The sequence below is a fragment of the Haliotis asinina genome, chromosome 15 (genome assembly GCF_037392515.1).
Source record: "Haliotis asinina isolate JCU_RB_2024 chromosome 15, JCU_Hal_asi_v2, whole genome shotgun sequence".
Taxonomy (NCBI): Eukaryota; Metazoa; Mollusca; class Gastropoda; order Lepetellida; family Haliotidae; genus Haliotis; species Haliotis asinina.
Genome location: NC_090294.1, coordinates 22,464,732 through 22,485,385, shown reverse-complemented (window position 1 = coordinate 22,485,385; position 20,654 = coordinate 22,464,732). Strand labels below are relative to the sequence as shown.

At 36.9% G+C, this 20,654-nt stretch overlaps 1 protein-coding gene across 1 annotated transcript; it reads left to right on the top strand.

Annotated features, from left to right (window-relative positions):
- The first annotated feature begins 40 nt into the window (after positions 1 to 40).
- Positions 41 to 14,708, top strand: LOC137265463 (vesicular integral-membrane protein VIP36-like). The gene is made up of 9 exons (XM_067800866.1): positions 41 to 181; positions 3,815 to 3,930; positions 4,761 to 4,875; positions 5,759 to 5,841; positions 8,005 to 8,166; positions 8,955 to 9,069; positions 9,910 to 9,965; positions 11,702 to 11,765; positions 13,245 to 14,708. The coding sequence occupies exons 1-9, from the start codon at positions 58 to 60 to the stop codon at positions 13,406 to 13,408; spliced, it is 999 nt and encodes a 332-aa protein (XP_067656967.1). The 5' UTR covers positions 41 to 57; the 3' UTR covers positions 13,409 to 14,708.
- Positions 14,709 to 20,654: the final 5,946 nt, after the last annotated feature.

Genomic DNA, 20,654 nt, shown 5'->3' with positions numbered 1-20,654 from the left:
AGCTATTAATAGTAATGGTCACGCCCCGGATGTTAAAAGCATTTTGGGTAGAACAACATGGAAGCACACATGAAGAGTTGTAGACTTTTAGTTGTCTTCGGTCTGATTTTGTCTGTATTTGGACAATGGGAATCACAAGAATACTTGAGAAGAGAACACACATTGACGAAACCATACCAAGGTATGTCGAAAGCGTTATAGTTCCCTTTTAACCAAAAGAACAGATAGATCAACAGGTCATCGCGTTCCATGAATCAGACCCCCATATTTCGTTCACTTCCATTTTCCGCAATTTACGTCTGAATACCGACGAAACGATGTGATTGTGCACAACGTTTATTAAACTCATGTATACATCGCTGTGGAATGTTTTTATGAAGGTGTATTACATGGCAAGAGTATAATTTATTGCATGCCTTACTGTAACGCTTATTGTATCCGAACACATTGTCGATTCTGTCGTTCACTTCTCAAGTGACATGGTCATGCACCATCCCTGGATTTAGTTGTCTTGGGTCCTACTCCTAGGCATGGTATCCCCTCTTTAACCCTTTAGGAACTTTGCGGTTATGTAACCTCTTAGATTATAGGGTAACAAATGTGAATTCATGAACACAGTGATATGTCAGCAGGTGATTAACAGTTATACTCGAAAGCAACTAGATATATACAAAACACTGTTAACAGTGCCTCTCAGAGGGGTAAGCGCTGTAGTGGGAACAGGAATCATGTGCTGTGTGATGAGTGTTAAACTGCTTATTCTCAGTCAGTGTTTCATTTAATGGGCACACTCCCTTGTAATACAAACCAACAATCACTGATCATGTGTCAAACAACTTGTATCTTAAGTTTTATAAATTTGTGAGATTTAAGTGTTTTCGGCATGGTAAATTTATGAAGATTCGCATTTCTTGATTTCACTTTATTTGACTTACATTTTTCTTTAAAATGAAAATTCACTGGTACGTTTTCACTGTCAATAAAACCTACTTAAAACCTGAGTAGTACTACAAGCAAACATGTATCATAAGACCTGGTAGCTCTCACTAAGAACTATTCCTTGAATGCATACTGTTATCCCCTGATCACAACTTGTAAAAAATCATCTCTATGCCATGGTACATGTAGAGCTAGTGTGCATGTTAAGAAGTATCCATTTACTTGGAATAACATATTTTTACCTTGGAAGTATTTTATTTAAAGAGATTTGTAGATGAAGGCACAAGTAATAAACACACCAGACTATAAGTGTGATTTAGCTGCACCAGAAAGACTGCAGTGTTGACAATATGTTAGGCCATGTTTTAAGTAATACATATGACTGTGGTAATGGTAAGTTGCACAAAAGAGAGTGAACAAATATTATCTGCAGATATGCTCAGTTTGCTAACGCAAATACATCTGCTACGGATGTTTACTTCACCATTGTAGATTTGTCAATCAGTTAAAAGGTTAGTCTTCTGATGTTGTACACCTTACATGTGGGATGTTATGAATGGGATCAGAAAGCATGTCACTATGGTCAGACAACGTGGAGAAGGTGAGATGTAAAAAGAAATTGTAATGTGAAGGCCACAGTGGTAGCCAGAGTGGTAGTCTAGTGGTTAAAGCTTTAGCTTATCATGCAAAAGGCCCATGTTCGATTCCCCACATGGGTACAATGTGTGTAGTCCATTTCTTGTGTCCCCTGTCTTGATATTGCTGGAATATTGCTAAAAGTAGTATAAAACCCAACTCATTCATTTTGAGGGAACGAAATATTGATCTGGTTATGAGGAAGTACCAAGGTTATGGATGTTTCACTTTGATTCACTTAGGATGCTTGCCATTGATTTTAATCGATATCTTTCAATAATTCGAACAATTATGCCTATTCCTTTTGCATGGAACTCAGTTAAGAATATTGTGTCAATTCTCAGTTTCCATGTGATCAATAATGCAAGATAATTTGATATATTCATCTGGTAAAGTGCTCTGTGACTAGGGCTGACAAAAAAGATCAATAAACAGAAATATCATTGATGGGAAGCATGTTTATGGTTACTTATCAATATGAAAATAGTGTCCTTGAATGGTGGCTTGATGATATCTTTCATAAACTTTTGCAAGAGAGTAACGACTGAATTTACTCACAGTTCACACAATACACAAAGTAAGGTTTTTATTCATGTGCAACTTTTAATTTATGTTCACTATGCTGTTTTGTCAGTAATCCATTCGTAAATATGTCACCACTCTCCAGTTAATTTGTTCAGCCTTTTCTCCAGTCTTGCTCAAAGCTATTTCTCCAGTATATAACAATAATTGATCGATATTTAGTTAACATTTATCAATCTTCTGTGGCTCACTTGAAGTGAAATATGTTTTAATGTCTACTCATGTTTTAGTATATATGACAAAGTTACCACATGTATTATGTTAGTTTCATTAGCTTACATTACCATTTCATAATTCTGCTCAGATTTCAACATTTTCTAGGCTGTATGTGTACCACACAGTACTTGTGCACGAAATGTGAGATTGAAGTAAGTCAATAAATATTAATGGATTGTGTAAAAACATATATCCATTGTTTATACAAGCTTCCCAGCATGCCTGTTATCAGCAGTTCTGCTGTCATGGCTTCATTGGCGGAGACAGTAGCAGGTGTGCCAGATGGAGCTCCATCGTGATTGCCATCTCCCAGGAGTAATCAAATGACAGTAATATCAACATGGTTGTCATCAGGATACATACAAAAAAACTGGATGAAGGCATTTAAGCCTTTGTGCTCTTATCTGTGAATCATTTGTATTTAAACACCAGTCATGTATACTGTGATATGGTAGATATATCCCTCATTTTCATGCTAACCATATACTAAAGTGAATAGTCTTATCATGGTTATGAGGATAGTGTTGTTCAGTGGAGTATAAATAAAAATATGTAATTTTTAATCATCCCTATCAACAATACACTTAATGATCTTGGTAATAGATTGACTGTTGAATTGTGTTTTGTATTTTGAACATGATGAATAAAGTTGCTGTCAGCATGATTGCTGCACAGGTAATGATTGCAATCCATAGTTCATATACTGGCCTCATATCATTTTTACAGATTTTATGGAATTTGGTATTCATTTTTAATAGAGTGTGAAGTCAGGACGTTCCATATTTTGCCTTAGTCTAGATTTTGACCTTGTTGTTGGTTTGTTCTTTTCATCACTTTCAGTCCAGATGGTCACTTGTCTCGACTCCTTTGAAATGATACTTTATCTCTATCATGGTGATTAGGTAATCAAGATCATAATTTGTTCGGATCATCTGATTTTACTGTTTCTTTATGCGTATTTTAATTCTTAGTACATAGGTTATGTAACTCAAGATATTGTTACATAATAAGTTCTGTATGTGACTTGGGTTCAGTGTCTCTACTGATGATAAATATTCTTGACTTCATATGTAGGTGAGGTGGAATGGTATTTAATGTCGTCTTTGGGAATATTTCACTTGTATGATGACATGCATGTGTATGTGTGGATGCTTGACTAGCCCAGAGTAGGCTTCTTTTATAGTGTTAGCTCACTGAGATACTATGCAGCATAAATACCCCACTCAGACACATTATACTGATGCTGAGCCAACTAGTTTTTTGTTATACCCATTAATGCCAAGCACCAGGGATTGAACCTGCGACCTTCCACACTTCGACTTCATATATACGTGAGCTGCAGTAACAGGTGCAGTTTTTTTCTCAGAAAAATACTATAATTAACAGGTAGAGGTGTTGTGATGTTATGTTATGCATAAATTCTTTGTTACCATGTTTGCAGGTTCTGGCATGTCAGTTCCACTGTGGGACTTCCAAGGGTCAACACTGGTAACCAATCAGTACATCCGACTGACCAGTGACCACCAGAGTCTACAAGGAGCCATTTGGAACACAGCTGTAAGTTCACCAAACATTTTGCCAAAACGTGAAATTGACAATATTTTTGCCACTGTGCGTGTTATGTGATAAAATATGCAATATGTAAACTTGTCCATAAATCTGCCTGATCTAACAGATGCAATCTGTCTGTGTGATTCTTGGCATGACAACCAGGCTAACAATAATTACATTGATGTCTTTTAGTGGCATTTACTGATTTAGAAGTTGTTATACATGACAAGGTATTTTTATGGGTTTAAGCTTCTTTATTCTTTCCGACACAGTGTTGCTGATGAAGGGATTTGTAATGATCCTGATAGGTTGTGTTGGAAAGAATAAAGAAGCTTAAATCCATAAAATAACTTGGTCAAATAATTACATTGTTTTCTTAATCCTCATTGATTTTTGTGATGTCGACTATGGGCATATCTGATGTGATAGGATGTGAAGGATAAACTGCATGTGTATTGACCTTCAAATATTTTGATGTCACCTGATGTGCATTTAACCAGTAAATGTGGTCAATGTTTCACCTGGAACTAGGTTTGAACAGAGAGATGAGCAGTGCCACAAGCTTTGTTCAAAATTTCAAAGTCATTCAAACATTCAAAGTTTTTTGTTTGTCTGACCATGCAGAAAGCTCAATTTTACCATGTTTTGCACAGGAAGTATATCTCAACTGGACACACAGCACTGTTACAAGTACAATGCCTAGGTCCCATGGTGGATCAGAGTCCTTTGTTGCATTTCTTTAACATGTTCAGAAATCTCTCTTTTTTTATTGATTCATGCAAATTTACAACTTTTCATGGAATAGTTTTTTTGAGTGACACAGTGTTTGTCTACAGCCATGCTTTGTGAGGAACTGGGAGCTGCATATTCAGTTCAAGATTCATGGGTCTGGGAAGAACCTGTTCGGTGATGGACTCGCCATTTGGTACACCAGGGAAAGAATGCAGATGGGTGTGTAATATTAGAGTTACTTCCCCTTAATTATTGTACTCGTACTCATTGTTTATGTTTTGAGATGTATACACACGTTAACTTACCTTGTAATGAAGAGTTTCATGACGAGTTCCACAGTTGTTTTGTGTCAGTGTATTGAGTCAGTGTTTCTCTTTACCGGTATTCACCAGTATTTTACTGATAAAATATGCCATGTACCAGTAATCTCAAATGCTGTCGGTTCAGTGGTATAGTGTACCGGTAAAAATTATATGTAGTTCGTTGGTTATTAGACTAGTGGTGGCAATGATACGTTAAGAATGGATTTACTCATGGGTGCATTAACTTACAAAAATCGGCTTTGAAAGATAGCCATTGACAATGATAGACATCATAAGGCTATAGTACAGTACTGTTGAAAATGGAAATGTACTGAGAAAAAATTCATTGCTGTCTGAACAGGCCAGATGCTGAGCATGACAAGGTGTCTAATGAATCACATAAGACTGAAACACATTTGCCAGAGGATTTGAACTGTTATTGCCAAAATGTGTCCTGTTGAATGTTATCATGTAGAATGAACCTGAGTTTTGTCAAATAACATGTACATATTTCATTTAAGGTTCTGTAACATCAACATAGAATGATATTGCCCACTCTTGTGGAGTTGTGTATGTGGTATCATGAACAGGTGAACCTGGAAACTTTTAATTCCACTCAGGGAATTTTAACTGAAATTTGCTGCCGACTTTGGATCGAGTACTGGACTTGGAGCAGATCTGAAATCTCTTTACTTCAGTACTGGTGTTTAAAATTGTAATTGTTTTTTTAAGTCAGTACACTTCATTACTGGCTTGTGAAGGTGATAAAATGATGCTTTATGTGACTATTTCTGTGACAGGTTCTATCTTTGGCAGCAAGGATAATTTTATTGGACTGGCCATCTTCTTGGACACATACAGCAACCACAATGGGCCACATAATGTAAGTTTTCAGGAGATGTAATGGTAAGTAATCCTGCAGGCTTTGATACAGGTTATAGACTGATAATTATTAACTGAGTATCAATCAATTATCAGTAAATTTCAGAGCTGTAACTTTGAGCAAATATGTCCAAAAAGTAGAAATATGGATATGTTTCTTATCACTGGTGAGTGGTGACATGATTCTAGATAGACTACTAACAAAAAAGGTCACACTTGAAACCTTTGAAATACAGAGTTAGATCATGCAGCGGTCGTTCAAACTGATGTTTCAGTTGACAGAGAGAAGGAAAATAGTTCAGACTATAAGTTTAGAAGTTCCATGTGTTATGAGATACCCTTTTTCTGTTCTGTTTTTTTTGTTTAACCCTTTGTTACAACAGCACAGTACTGTGTTTTTTGTTCATTGTCCAAAACCCTGTATGGATCTTAATTAGCTGCTCCGAATCCCTAGTAGCCCCAGTGTATCCATCTTCGATATCTTCAGGGTATACGTTCAGATAAGTCTCCACTATTACCCTGGACACATCTATGGGTCAGCCTGAAAATTATGTTACCTCCCTTTGTTGGCTCCACATTCTCACAGTAGCCAATCAGTTTGGCCGCCATTTATACCAAGCTTGCAAGTGTCAACTCCTCCTACCTCTTTCAGAGAACCTCTGCATGGTTTGTGTTGTTAAGTTTAATTGGTTAGATAATTGAAAAAGCTGAAGTGAGTTGTGATTGGTTTGCTCAACTTCCCAGTGTAGACTCTTAATTGGATAAAAAGCCACCCAAAGGAGGTAATAATTCTTTTTCAAAGAGATCGTCCTTAATTCAGTTCAATTTGTCCTTAACATAATTCACACACCTTGGGCTCATGGCCCGCCTTCTCCAAGCAGCACATACATTTATCTTGCATGTCTTGTGGAGGGATGTTGGTACCACAAGTGGAACAGGCCATAAAAGCCTGAAAGCCAATATGCCAAGTGTAAGCTGACAGCCTACACTGCAGCACACAATTAACACGTATAAAACATTGAAAATTAAGTGGACACCCGCGACATGAACGAATTGGTACTAGAGGCATTGCTTCAACACGCGGGGGCGTCGACTTCCCGTCATGAGAAAGCAACACGTGTGTATCCCATGGGAAAGCCAGTGCAAATACAAAAGTCACTGACAAACAATTCAACTCCAGTTTTAAATAAAACATTCTGTTCTCTATTAATGAACTAATAAACCCACCATACATTCGCGGAAGACTCAGATATCTTCAGATTACGCATAGAGTTGAATGACTTTAATACTTTCCAGTTCTTATCTGAATGGTGACAGCAGAAGGAATGATGATACGGCCTTGGATGCTTACCCGGTTGCCTGCGCATGCGCGGCAGAGGGGTGACTCCACGTGGTGAGGGGCCGTATAATAAACGAAAAAGACTTTTTGTTTATTGTACAATATTTTATTGAAACATTGATACAACTGTCACATGACATTTTCCGGCAGCAGAAAATGCATATATGTACCGATTCTCTTCAAATAATTGGAAACCTCTACAGGTTTACCTAAATTTATCAGGCTGAGTCATAGATACATCCAGGGTATAGTGGAGACTAATCAGAATGTATACCCTGAAGATATCGGGGATGCAGTGTATCTTGCATGTTGTATTATTTGAAGGAAGTGACAGCTTTCGTGCCTTCACACATGTGCAAAGGGTATGCCTATATTGGCATTCTGCATTGTGAACAACTATAGAAAGAAATGTATTTTTTGTGTTAAGACGACCAAAATGATGGTGTGATGGATGCATTGAAAAAAGTTATTTGTAATTATAAATATTGTCTTCTGAGACCTGTATTAGTCTATGACTCTGAATCTGAATTAATATGATTTGAATGATTTTGAAAATGCCATGATGAAAAACAACGCGTGTGAATGGACATGACCAATGTACTGTTATATTAATGGGGTGGTGCGGTAGCCTAGTGCTTAAGTGTACACTCATCACAGGAAAATCCCTGGGTACAATTTGTGAAGCCCATTTCTTGTGTCCTCAGCTGTGACATTACTGGAATATTGTTAAAAGCAGCGCAAAACTAAGCTCACTTTATTCATGTATGACCATATGATAGCTGTGATTTGCTGACATACATATGCTAACATGCATGTTGTTTTCAGCACCAACATCCATACATCTCCGCAATGGTGAATAACGGTTCCCTGTCCTACGATCATGACACAGATGGAACACACACACAGATTTCAGGCTGTGAAGCCCAGTTCCGTAACAAGGACTATGACACCTTCCTCGCTATTCGATATGAAAATAATGAGTTGAAGGTAAGGAATTTATGTGTTAACAACAACAGGATCAGCATCATCAGTTTTATGCTCGTTATTTTGATGTGTTCATTCATATTTTTTAATCAGATACAGACAGTTTGTAAATTTGACATAATTACATATTTTAGCGCTTAACAAGTTTGGATGTTTCATGCCTTGAAGTGATCCACAATCTACCCTTTTCATCTATTTGGAACACAGTTGCAGTGATTTATCATCTGAAAATCTTGTTTTGAACACATGAACATGTTAAATCTGTGCCGTTTGAAGCTGTTGAAGCAATCTGCCTATCATTAAAGGCAACATGTAGGATTTTTTCGTCTGCTTTTGGTTAATCCATGTCATTGTATCCTGATAATGAAGAATTAAAGCTCTTGATATCTGTCACTGAATTCTCTGATAATACGGTTAAAAGCTGTTTAAGTCTTTACTCATACTCATAATAAATATCTGTTTTCATGTTTATCAGACCCGTGAAGGTCCCGGGATAGAAAAGGCCTTCAGCAACCCATGCTTGCCATAAAAGGCGACTATGCTTGTCGTAAGAGGCGACTCACGGGATCGGGTGGTCAGGCTCGCTGACTTGGTTGCCACATGTCATCGGTTCCCAATTGCGCAGATCGATGTTCATGCTGTTGCTCACTGGATTGTCTGGTCCAGACTTGATTATTTACAGACCGCCGCCATATAGCTGAAATATTGCTGAGTGCGGCATAAAACTAAACTCACTCACTCACTCATGTTTATCATGTTTGTAAGAGTATAGCATTATTTTCCTGTTCCAGGTTTCTACAGATATTGCCAATAAGAATAGCTGGGCTGAGTGTTTTCTAGTGAAGGGAATCAGGTTACCTGTAGGTTATTACTTTGGTGTGACGGCCGCAACAGGGGACTTAGCAGGTTAGTTTAATGTCCATGCTGAAATAATCCATAGAAGTTTAACATTAGTCTGTTCATGACTGCCCTGTTTTGGCTGGCCATCTTGTCACTGTTATTCACTCTGTTGACTTGTGTCCTTATGCCTGAGGGAGAATTCTTGTCACTCAGGTTTAGTGTTTTACATTGGTGTAGTGGAGATAATTGTGATGTCAACTGCCATTATTGGACTTGACTGAAGCCAGCATGGTGTTTTCTAACAAAAAAAGTAACATGTGATAACATGATATGAAACTCTACTCATGTTCCATTGGACCTAATGTAGTGACAGGGAGTGAGGTATGTTCTCAAACTTTAACGATTGGATCATTATAATTATGTGTTGTCATTGTATTGTATTAAAGAGACTGATGTGTACCTTTGGCTGGTAAGCATGAAAATGCAAATGAACATTCAGGGAGATCATATCATTTAGATGAAAGTTCTGCTAGTCAGCAATATTACCATTAAAACAGCTTTTGTATGGTTATTGGGTAGCTTATGGGATCGGCTGGTCAGGCTTGCAGACTTGGTTGACACATGTCATCGGTTCCCAATTGCGCAGATCGATGTTCATGCTGTTGATCACTGGATTGTCTGGTCCAGACTTGATTATTTACAGACCACCGCCATATAGCTGGAATATTGCTGAGTGAGGCATAAAACTAAACTCACTCACTCACTCACTTTTGTTAGAAGCTGATTTCTCCTGCCATGATTTGGAATGAATATTTCTAGTAGTGGTGTAAAGTCCCATTCACTGCAGATACATTCTGTGTACAGATTGTTTTTACATACTATTTACAAATGTTTCTTTTATTTCAGATAATCATGATATTATTTCTATGAAACTTTATGATTTGGATAAAGAAACAGATTCAGTGAGTATAACAGAGTTCACCTGTTTAACTACACTGATCAGTGTTAATGCATATATCTTTGCTCTGAGACATGCATTGCATCATGATTTCCTGTCACATTTAACTGACTGAAGATCTGGGGTGTAAAAGGTTTTCGGCAATGCATGTTTGCCACAAAAGGTGACTATGCATGTCATATGCGGCGACAAACAGAATCGAGTGGCTAGGATCGCTGACTTGGTTGACTCATCAGTTCCCACTTGCGCAGATCAATGCTCATGCTGTTGATCATTGGATTGTCTGGACCAGACTCGATTATTTACTGACAGTCGACATATAGCTGGAATATTGCTGAGGGTGTCATAAAACTAAACTTACTCACTCACTAGGATATGACTGAAATACTGTTCAAGGTGGCACTCACTCACTAACTCACTCACTCACTCACTCATGCACTCACGAATATTGTAATGGAATATTATCCATCACTCCTTAGTGTGAAATCATGGCCATGCATGGAAAAAATATCTGAATATAAGGCTACTAGAAAGAAGAGAGTTTTATGGATGTCAACTCGTTTATTATGAGGAGCAATGTTGCGGAGTATACCTTTACTCCTTCATCAGGTGATGAACCTTAATACATAATCAACTCTCAAACAGCATTTGGACATATGTACTGCCTGTTACAATATGTTTTGGTGAGCTACTGTACCTTCACTTCAAGTGTTAAATTTTTGCTGTTCTGGTTGGTATTTTTTTAAACAGGAGGATGGTGGATATACATGGATAGCTGAACTGTTATGCTTTTTAGCAAGACATCAATTTAGGGCCGGCTAGACATTGCAGTTACGAAAGCCAGTGACAGATGACTAAAACACCAACAGTATTTGTGAAAAATGTTTTACTTTAAAAGTTGTCACAATGCAGAAGCTTGTTTCAAATGCCAGATTTGCACTAACCTTACCTGTTGTTGTTGAATTGAATCCTGTCAGTGTCATACCAACAGATGTTAAAAGATGGTACTGTTGGTCCCTGCCTGATGCTCGGCATTAATGGGTACAACAAGGACTGGTCAGTATGATGTGTCTGAGTGTATTCATTGCTGAACTGCAGCATGGTATCTCAGTGACTTAGCACTCTCAATTCAGTCTGAGCTACTACAACCCCACTTACACATGCATGTACGTTGTCACATATTCTTTGGTGAAACCTCATTTCACCTCACCTGAACTCACCTCACCAGATTAGCATTGATTATCATGGTAGTCTTTGAATATCATGCCTTCTTTATTCTTACATATAAACAATAACATGTCGCTTTATTGTGTAATGAATCTCAAGTTAGTGGAAATCGAATATGCAGAATTCATTTTGTTTCATTCAAATATAGGTAAGACCACAGGGGCTTGTATTGCTGAAAATAATGCGTTCTAGGTCCAACAAGCTTACACTGATATCCATACACATATATAGAAGGAAAGGGATGTTACGTGCACAAAGACTCGCACCAACGACGAGCTGCTCTCTGATTCGTGAAAAATAGTGCCTGTTGGACGTAGGACATATTATTTTCAGCAATACAAGCCCCTGTGGGTATGGCTACAGAACACCAGATACCTTCCATCTTTAGGGCAAACAATATGGCTGGTATTCTGTAAGTCTACCCAAATATGTTAGTCCAAACTATTCAGCATCTTATAATGGATTCAGCAGCTTCAGCTTTGACCATGATAACATGTCCTGGTGTAATTTCAGGAAAAGAAAACTGAGCCACCCTATACCGGCTTGCCAGTAGCAGACCATATGGAGGCCCCAAGAGGTAAGGATCTTGGTAATCTCATCACAGTTACACAGGAGTATATGTATACATACAGAAAACACAAATATTTCCTCATTCAAACATATTTTTTGGATGTCAATGATATGGTACTCTGAAAAGAGGTCATAAAAGTATACTCAGAACTAATTGATCAGATTAGGGCCCTGTTTCACAAAACTCCTGTAAGCCTAAGATCTTGTAACTTATCTTGTAGCATTCATATCTCTTATATTGTAACATAGGAGGTGCGGATGCTACGAGAAAGGTTACAAGATCTTAGGCCTTCGAGAGTTTTGTGAAATGGGGCCCTGAATGCTTTTCTTTATGTGTTTTGTTACATTAAAATTAATATAGTTGTCTGGATATTATTATTTTATGACATCAATAACATCTTTGAATCCATCATCATTTCCTGAAGGTCATGACCCATGAAGGGTCGTGGTTTAATAGGTCTTCAGCAACTATGCTTTTCATAAGAGGCAACTAGCAGGGTCGGGTGGTCAGGCTAGCTAACTTCATTAACACATTTGGTTCCCAAGTGCACAGCTCGATGCTCATGCTGTTGATCACTGGATTGTCTGGTCCAGACTTGAATATTTACAGACCGCCGCTATGCAGCTGGGATATTGCTGAGTGCAGTGCAAAACTAAACTCACTCAATTACTCACTCTGCAGGTCATTGTAAAGTAAACAAATATGATTTGTCACTCAACTGAACAAAATCAGTATTGAGACATGTTGTCAGTGCACTGTGTAAAACATGTACAATGGCTTTACAATGATTTGGCACTATCCATGAGATCCTTATGTGACCTCTATCAGTCTAATTACATGTGTATGATCTAAAATTTTACAAATAGTCTGGTGAGCTACAGTGCCAGTTTTTTCCTTTACACCTGTTTATAACATACCTCTTGTAAACTTTGTGATATATGATCAGTTACAGTTGTTTTCACATACAAAGATGCCCTGGTTCATAACTGGTCCCCAACAACCTAGTTGCAGCAAGAGTTATATACTCCCAAGGGAGTTAAGATTGATAATACAATGTGACGCTGAGACTGACATCCAGTGGTCGAGGGAAACCAATACGATTGCATTGAGCAAGCAATAGTTGCATGGATATGTGCGATATATAAATATCCTAAACTAAAATCAAATAAAACCTGTTGTCTAAGTATCTCAGGTAGTCTGGCTCAGTGGCTTGGTAGATAACACCACCGCCCATCATTCTAGGACTGAGATATGTCTGAGTGTGATGTATCCCAACAGTCTGTGAGACAAATCAGCCTCGCTTCAGAAATAAGTCCCAGCAACATCTTCTTGTAACTGGACGGAGACAACTGAACTAATAGAGTAGTCTGGATTGTTGGATGGCTGAGAAACGTGTGAGTGTGATGTTTCCCTGTAGTCAAGGAGACAAATAGCAGACACTAAATGTTGTAATTTCGCTGAGAAATGTTGTTATTCTGTCCACAGATCGTGTTGATGACAACAAAGGGTCATATATCCTGGGCAGTCTGACTGGGTGGAAGCTGTTTGTTGTGATTTTCCTCATCCTCATTGGCATCAGTGTCTGTGGGATTGTTGGCTTTGTTGTTTTTCAGCGTAACCAGGATTACTCCCGAAAAAGATTTTACTAAACCCGTTACCTGGTGGATATTTATTTTATTAAGTGCTAAAAAGATAGGGTTGGACAAAAAAATGTTTGTGTTGTCAAGTGATTACTTAGGATCTTTTAGGAATTCAGAAACGTCTTTGAAAAAGAGGTAATGGGGTTTTTAAGTAACAACGCATTCAAAACAGTGTATTTTTGTATATTTGTATATTGTTGGTTGGGTGAATGATAGTAGGCAAGACATGCATTGTACGAATACATCTTTTTTTATACAGTATGACATGGAAAAGTATGACTTTAGACTACCTGTTATGTTTCCAAACCAGAAGTGTTAATGGTGGTGGTGAGTCATTGGAGTACCACTGTTTTCTAGTGTGTAGTAGATTGGATTGATGCAAGATTTCAGAATTGCAAACATATTTTTTACTTTGTTTTTCTGACACATGTTGTGGTTCAAAGTAGTGATCAAATCCCAACTTAACTGAAGTTCATTGTTGTTTCTTTTTCAAATGGATTGCCATTTTGAAAACGTAATTAACATAGATACATATTTCACTTCCTGTACTTTGGAGTTCAGAAATCTAACTTACTCCGAATTAATCTGTATTAAAATATTTTTTGGGGTTATGTATATGAGAACAATATGCAAGAAGGCAGGACAACTGGACAGTTATGTACAGTCCTGCAGATGACAGTGATCATCAAGATAACTGTACAGAACAAGTCAGGAATGGGCAGCCATGTTTCCAATAATATTAATCATAGAGCTCCAAAGTGTAACTCTCACCTTTCAACTTTGCTGTTAGTCAAAACCATCATCTGTAATTTTCTGATGATTTTGTTTTGTTTTGTATCATGCATCATGATGTATATTGATTACAACCTTTGGAGGTGCTGGTAAGGAACAGTTCCACATTTGTAATGATGATCAGTCTGCAAAGGTTCCTGATACACATGCAATACCTGATGTGACCTTCTGCTAGGTTTTGTTAGATCCAGCGTATGAGTGTAATGAATAACACTGGGGCTAAGTTTAGTTAGACTGCTAGCTTCTTTGTATAGACTGTGCACTCAGCTACCAACTCCATATTTCACAAATGTCTAATTCAATCAAAATTTAGTAGTTTTAGTCCTTTGAGCAAGCTGGGTTTTTTTTTTCATTTTTCTGTTTTCAAAACAGTGTTTTTCTTTATTTGTTGCAGTGAAAGGTAAACCAAATGAAAAATGATTTTGCTTAAAAATATCAGTTGTATTAGGTATGTGTCCAAAAAGTATTAATTTTTTTATTTGTGATTATCATGATTAAAACGTCCATAGCAGAAAAATGTTTGTTAATACAAGCGTACTGAGGGTATATTTATTTCAGATTGTGCTTATAATCAAATGGTCATTGTTTCTCATGAACCTGATTTGGAGTATATCTGTGCAAGAGGTCGCGAAACTTCATAGCATTCCAGAGTGAACATAACCAAGAGTCAGAAATGGAATGAAACGTTTTGTGTTTTTTCAGTCATACATACGTAAAATGTGCATCGTTGGTTTGGCAATTTATACTTAATTTGCCCAGGAAAAATATTTTAATCCTCAAAGAATGATAACAAATTCAAGTTGCCTTCTTAATCATATGCAGTGTTGTAAATAAACTGTATCATATGACATACAATTGACTTTTTTTTGGAACATCAGACATAAATTATAACTTAAGTTGTAAATACCTGCTCAGTCAAAGGTGTTTGGTTAAGTGTGCCATATACCCTGCAAAGTCGTCTTCCTGATCCAGTGTTTTTGTTTTGGTATTTCATACTGTTGTTTATTGAGGAGGTCCAGATTTGGGGCTGTTATTTAGTATTTGATGCACAGATATTTGAAACTGATATAAGTGTTCCTAACAGTAGATTGTCTTAAAGTTTACTTTCTTGATTAAGTGGATTTCAGGATATAAGGAAATGGATAGGGGATGGTTAAGTTCTGATCCCGTATCATACTCATAGAAACAAATAAGGCAAAACATGACATTACAGGTGTTTATTTATTTCCAGAATTTCGTTCACATTGCAAGACTTACCTTGTGAAGAAATCTGGTAAAGAATAACAGAACACTTGTGCTTTCAAGTGTTTCCATTTTCGTTACTATGAGCATATGATGATTTTTTATACATTTTGAATGCGAAGACATTGTATTCAAAAGGTTTGAAAACAACCATGGTCTGTGAAAGTGAAAGTATGGCCATACATAACCATAAAAACAGCATATTAAATTAGGAGATAAACGTACTGTGTTGGGAAATTAGATGAATGTTATGCAGAATTGATAGTCTCTAAATTTCATTTGGAACCGAACGCGTAGCGAAATTGATAGTGTCTACTTTTATTGATTGACCAATCAAATTCACGCATTTCACATAGCCATGGTAGAATATTCCTTAAGCATTGTAGTCCTTATGGACAGGGAGAGGATTGGGTTGAAATTATATGTTCTTACCACGGAAGGCTAAGTGTCAGCCATGATGTGAGGATTCTTTGTTGTACATTAGATGTTCACTGCTTGTACTATCAACCACATGGTTTTATGGCTTGCATGCCAGCAAGGTGTTGACATTTTATTGCACTCATTGCCACTAATATATTAACAAATATGAGTTGGTGTAAAATTTGTTAGTCATTTTTTTCATACTACATAAGGGGTTCACCACTGCATATTCTGAATGGGATCTGAACTTACTGAACTTACCTTGAGGGAAACTTTTTTGGATCACAGATATGCTGTGTATAATGACAAGTGTTCTGGTAGAAAATATAATTTTTCAGTTCTCTTAACTGAAAATAATTCTCTGACTTGAATCAGTTACCAAAGATATTCTGTCTGGTAATAACATTTTAATTCTCCTTACAGAATATGAAATGGTAGGACCCTGAGTGCAATCAGAGTCATGGTGCAAGAGTATGTTCTGTGGGTATTTTTTCACGTATTGTTGATAGCATGAGGTACAGGAGCACGTTTAATGGGTATTTTCAATTTTGAGTGATTTGCCTGAAATATTTAGTGATGTGTACAAGATATATTTCATGTAGAGACAGTGTGCAGTGTATCAATGATGGAGATGATTTTTTGTAAACTTATTTTTTTTCTGTTTAGTTTGTTGTCTTTAACGAATAAATTAAACACTACAGAACAGTGATGTAGGAAAACCAAGTGAATTGGTAGCTGTTAATGGGAGATAATTATCAATGCAAAGTCTGTTATTCTAGACATATCCATTGCTCAGATTGTTTGTGAAAGAAGTTAAGTTCACATCATCATGCAGTTTTGACAATATTTTGTTCCATATTTTTATATTCAGGGAAAATGCACTCACTTTATCTTTCTATTAATACAGTAAAAGACTTGATATCCCTTACAACTTGCCTGAAATTGATACTTGAGAGTTCAAGGTGAACATCTTCCAAACATTTATTACTTGCCAAATATGGAATGTAAACAGTTTCTCTTTACATCGAAAACTGTCCTGAGATGTGTTGTCAGTGTTTGTTAGAGTGGCCTTCATCACAAATAGTGTGTGGGATATTCGTTAAGAGTGGTCCTAGAGCCATAACTGACTTGAAATAATGTTTGACCGGTAGAAGGTCTGACCAGCTGATAGGTAGTATTAGTGAGAGAAATGCATTGTGTATTTTTAAGTAAATGTGATTTGACATTGTGCGTTTAAGATTTTCTGTTTTTTTTAAAAATATAATGTAGTTTAAACCAGAGCTCTTAATTATGCTTTTACAGAGTGATAAGCAATGGTGTCACATTTGATTTTGAGCATTGGATTGTACACAACGTTTACTCCAGTTCTCCTCTTGTGTTTACCCCTACCTCTACATGTCTAAAAAAGTAGAGCATTGTTATTTTGTAAACTGCAGTGAAGTGATCATGATGATTTGTCGTTGTGTTTTGTTCAGTGCATCCTTGATATCTCCAGTGTATATGTTACGATAAGTGGCCACTATACCATGGATGCATCTACAGCTAAGCATGATAAAATTATTACCTCCCTGGCTGGTTTTCGTCCAATCAAGTCTATACACTGCAAACCAAACACAACTCATTTCTGCCTTTTAAATATCCAAGTGATTAAACTTGGCAACATGAACCATGCACAGGTTCTTGTAAAGAGGCAGGAGTTCTTGCATATATTTTTTTTTAATTTTCGAACTTATCAGTGTGTCTGCATGATTTCCCCTAAATCTGAATCACACTGCAAACAAACCTTTGCAGTTGTGATCGCTAACTTTGTTGACACTGGCAAGTTCAGTTGTAACGGCAGCTTAGCTGATTGGCTACTGTGAGAGTGCGAAGCCAGCAAAGGGAGGTAATAAAATTTTCGGGCCAAGCCGTAGATGCATCCAGGGTATTGTGGAGATTCATCTGAACAAATACCCTGGAGATATCAAGGATGTGATCAGTGTTGTCACCCTGCAGTATGAAGGGAGGTTCAGGTACACTATGCTCTCGGCTTTATCTTGTCATTATAGATTTAGGGGCGATCAGTCATCATTTGAAAAGCTGTACGTACTGGCCAAAATATGGTAGTGACATAAAAGATATTCATATCTCAGTTGAGTAGATTGATGCTCAAGCTGTTGATCACAAGATTGTCTAGTCCAGACTTGATTATGTACAGATTGAGCCATGTAGCTGGAATATTGCTGATTGAAACATTAATCAGCAAATAAGAAAACAAACGTGAAAGATATTTGCCTCTTCGATGTGTAGTTGTAGTTTATGTGTTACAGGTACCGGGAGTGTAGGCATATGTTTAAATCCCTTGAATCCCTTCACTTGTATTGTGAACTTTGGTTTGTCAGCAGAGAGCATAGGAAAGTCCTGTTAAAAATTCTGCAGAAGAGACACATTCATTCATTAATGTCCCTTTTGTATTGTCCCTGCATCAAATAAGCACCATGAACTGACTTATACAGTGTATGGGTTCATCTGTTATAGCGTGTTCAAAATTTATGGGGTAGCCTAGTGGTTAAAGCTTGTCACACCAATGACCTGGGTTCAATTCCCCACATGGCTACAATGTGTGAAGCCCATTTTCTGGTGTCCCCTGCCGTGATATTGCTGGAATATTGCTAAAAGGGGTGTAAAACTAAACTCACTCACCATATACATAATTATCACTGCAATTTTATATTGCACCCATGGGAATTTGTCTGTAGGAAATTAGGACTGACTGATCTCTCACCTTTAAGGTTTATGTTTATGTGAGATCAACATCATGTGCTTTTGTTCATGTTCATTGTATAATTTTCTTCATCCTTTACATAAACAGATACTTTTATTTCAGATTGTACACTGTGAACCAGTGTTTTACAAGATACGAGAATTGTAAATATGTTTAGAATAACTGAATTTTTCATTTTGTACAAAGGGCTTACAGGGCCAGTAATATACCATAGTTAATACAAAATATTGTATTACAGAAAAATCAATAAAATATTGAAATTCAGATGTCACAGAAAATATTCATATCTCTTTCAAACATGATATCTAAGGTAGCTCATATACTGGCTATACGCTTAGTTCATGCCTGAGCCTGAGCCTGAGTCTGAGGTAATATATGGGTAGTAATAAAGTGGCATGAAGTATATTCAATGTCAGTAAATTGTGAACAGTTTCAACTCGAAGGTAATAATAGTGCTTCCTTTAGCTGCCAGTAGTGAAATCCAGCACAACTGATATTTTCGTATGTTTTGTCCTTGAAGAAAAGCTCCTTTTGTACACAATAGTGGGAATGTTGTATGAAAGTAAACTGAATGTCTGGCACCTGTAAAAGGTTGCTTCTTTTGTTAAGCTGTAAATTGAGGGTGGATGGATGTCTTACCTTATATGGGAGCTCACCTTGCAATATGTAGCATTTGTCGACATTTGCCAATAAAAAAGTTTAAAAAAAAGAGGCAATCATATTAATTATGTTGTTAATGATAAAGGGTTTATGAACAAAAAATGTGTCGTTAACATGTGATGTTCATAGATAAAGGAGGCAGGTAGAGCACAGGTATTCCTTTTGCAGGGATATAAGCTGAAGATAACTTATCCACTCAGAATGATAGATGTATATTTGATGTAATATTGGTTTTAGATGAAGTTACTTGTTCAGTGGGTCACAACATGCTCAATCCATGTAAGTATGAAAGATGCAGGTGAATTTAGTCTTGTCATTGTCCTCACTTATGTACACTGGCTTAGAACATTAAGTATTTGAATGCAAAGCCTTACGATTCATATAATTGTTTAGAGATTCTGACCAGAAAAGTGTACGGTTTACCCATTTAGCGAGCCAGGAAAAAAATCAGAGGGAAGAACATTGATATGCCTGCCAAATGTGTTTTTTAAACAACAATGGCCGTTGTGACATCTTATCAAGATATTTATATTGACATGTTTGTGTCCGACCTTCCTGAATTGCAAAACCATTTCATTTACTGTATTGAAAATTTCATCAACAGTTTAATTATATTTTGGTTACAAAACCAAAAAGTTGCCATAACTATAGGTGAAAGATGTTTGGAAGGTGAGCTTCTAAACCTTTGGTATGGATGTTTTGTTGAACTACAGGTTGAAATAAACGCTTAAAGTTGACACCAGCCATTGCTTTGTTTTTCATTTTAACAATGTCATGATGATGACATTTCTGAATAGTACTGTGTAACCTGTTGAGGATAGTGTGTATCTGTTAGTTCTTATTCCCCCGGCATGTAATGTGGGTGGATATAGTCAAAGCCTCGTATGTCTGTCCATCTGTCTGTAATTATTTTGTTTCTGGAACCTAACTCAAAAACCGTTCAATATTTTTAAACCAAAATTGATAGATATAATAATCTGAACCAATGGTTGTGCCTTTTGCTATTTACAGAGTATTGGCAGTTAGTATTTTTTTTGTTTTTCCATGGAATGTTTTGCTGTTAGTCTAATGGAGGGATGGGCTTCCTTTCTGGAGCTGAACTCAAGAAATGTTGAATATTTTTCTGCAAAACTTGATAGATATATCAGTCAGAACCTAAAGTGGTACCTTTTGCTATTTACAGGTTTTTGTTATTTATTATTTTCTCGGTTTCCATGGAATTGTGTTGGACTTGGTCACAAAAGTGAAAGGTGTGTTTCATTTCCTCTAAACTTGCCATATATGTGAGGCAGACCCCCAAAGTGGTGAGTTTTGCTATTTACAGGTTTTTTTTATTTATCATTTTCTGGGTTTCCATGGCAATGATTCGGACTTAGT

What these genes read in the sequence shown, in the direction of transcription:
- LOC137265463 (XM_067800866.1), top strand. Translation starts at nt 58, where the DNA reads ATGGAAGCACACATGAAGAGTTGTAGACTTTTAGTTGTCTTCGGTCTG. An exon ending in ACCACAATGGGCCACATAAT is followed by an intron (nt 5,842 to 8,004) that starts GTAAGTTTTCAG and finishes TGTTGTTTTCAG; the next exon opens with CACCAACATCCATACATCTC. An exon ending in ATGAAAATAATGAGTTGAAG is followed by an intron (nt 8,167 to 8,954) that starts GTAAGGAATTTA and finishes TTCCTGTTCCAG; the next exon opens with GTTTCTACAGATATTGCCAA.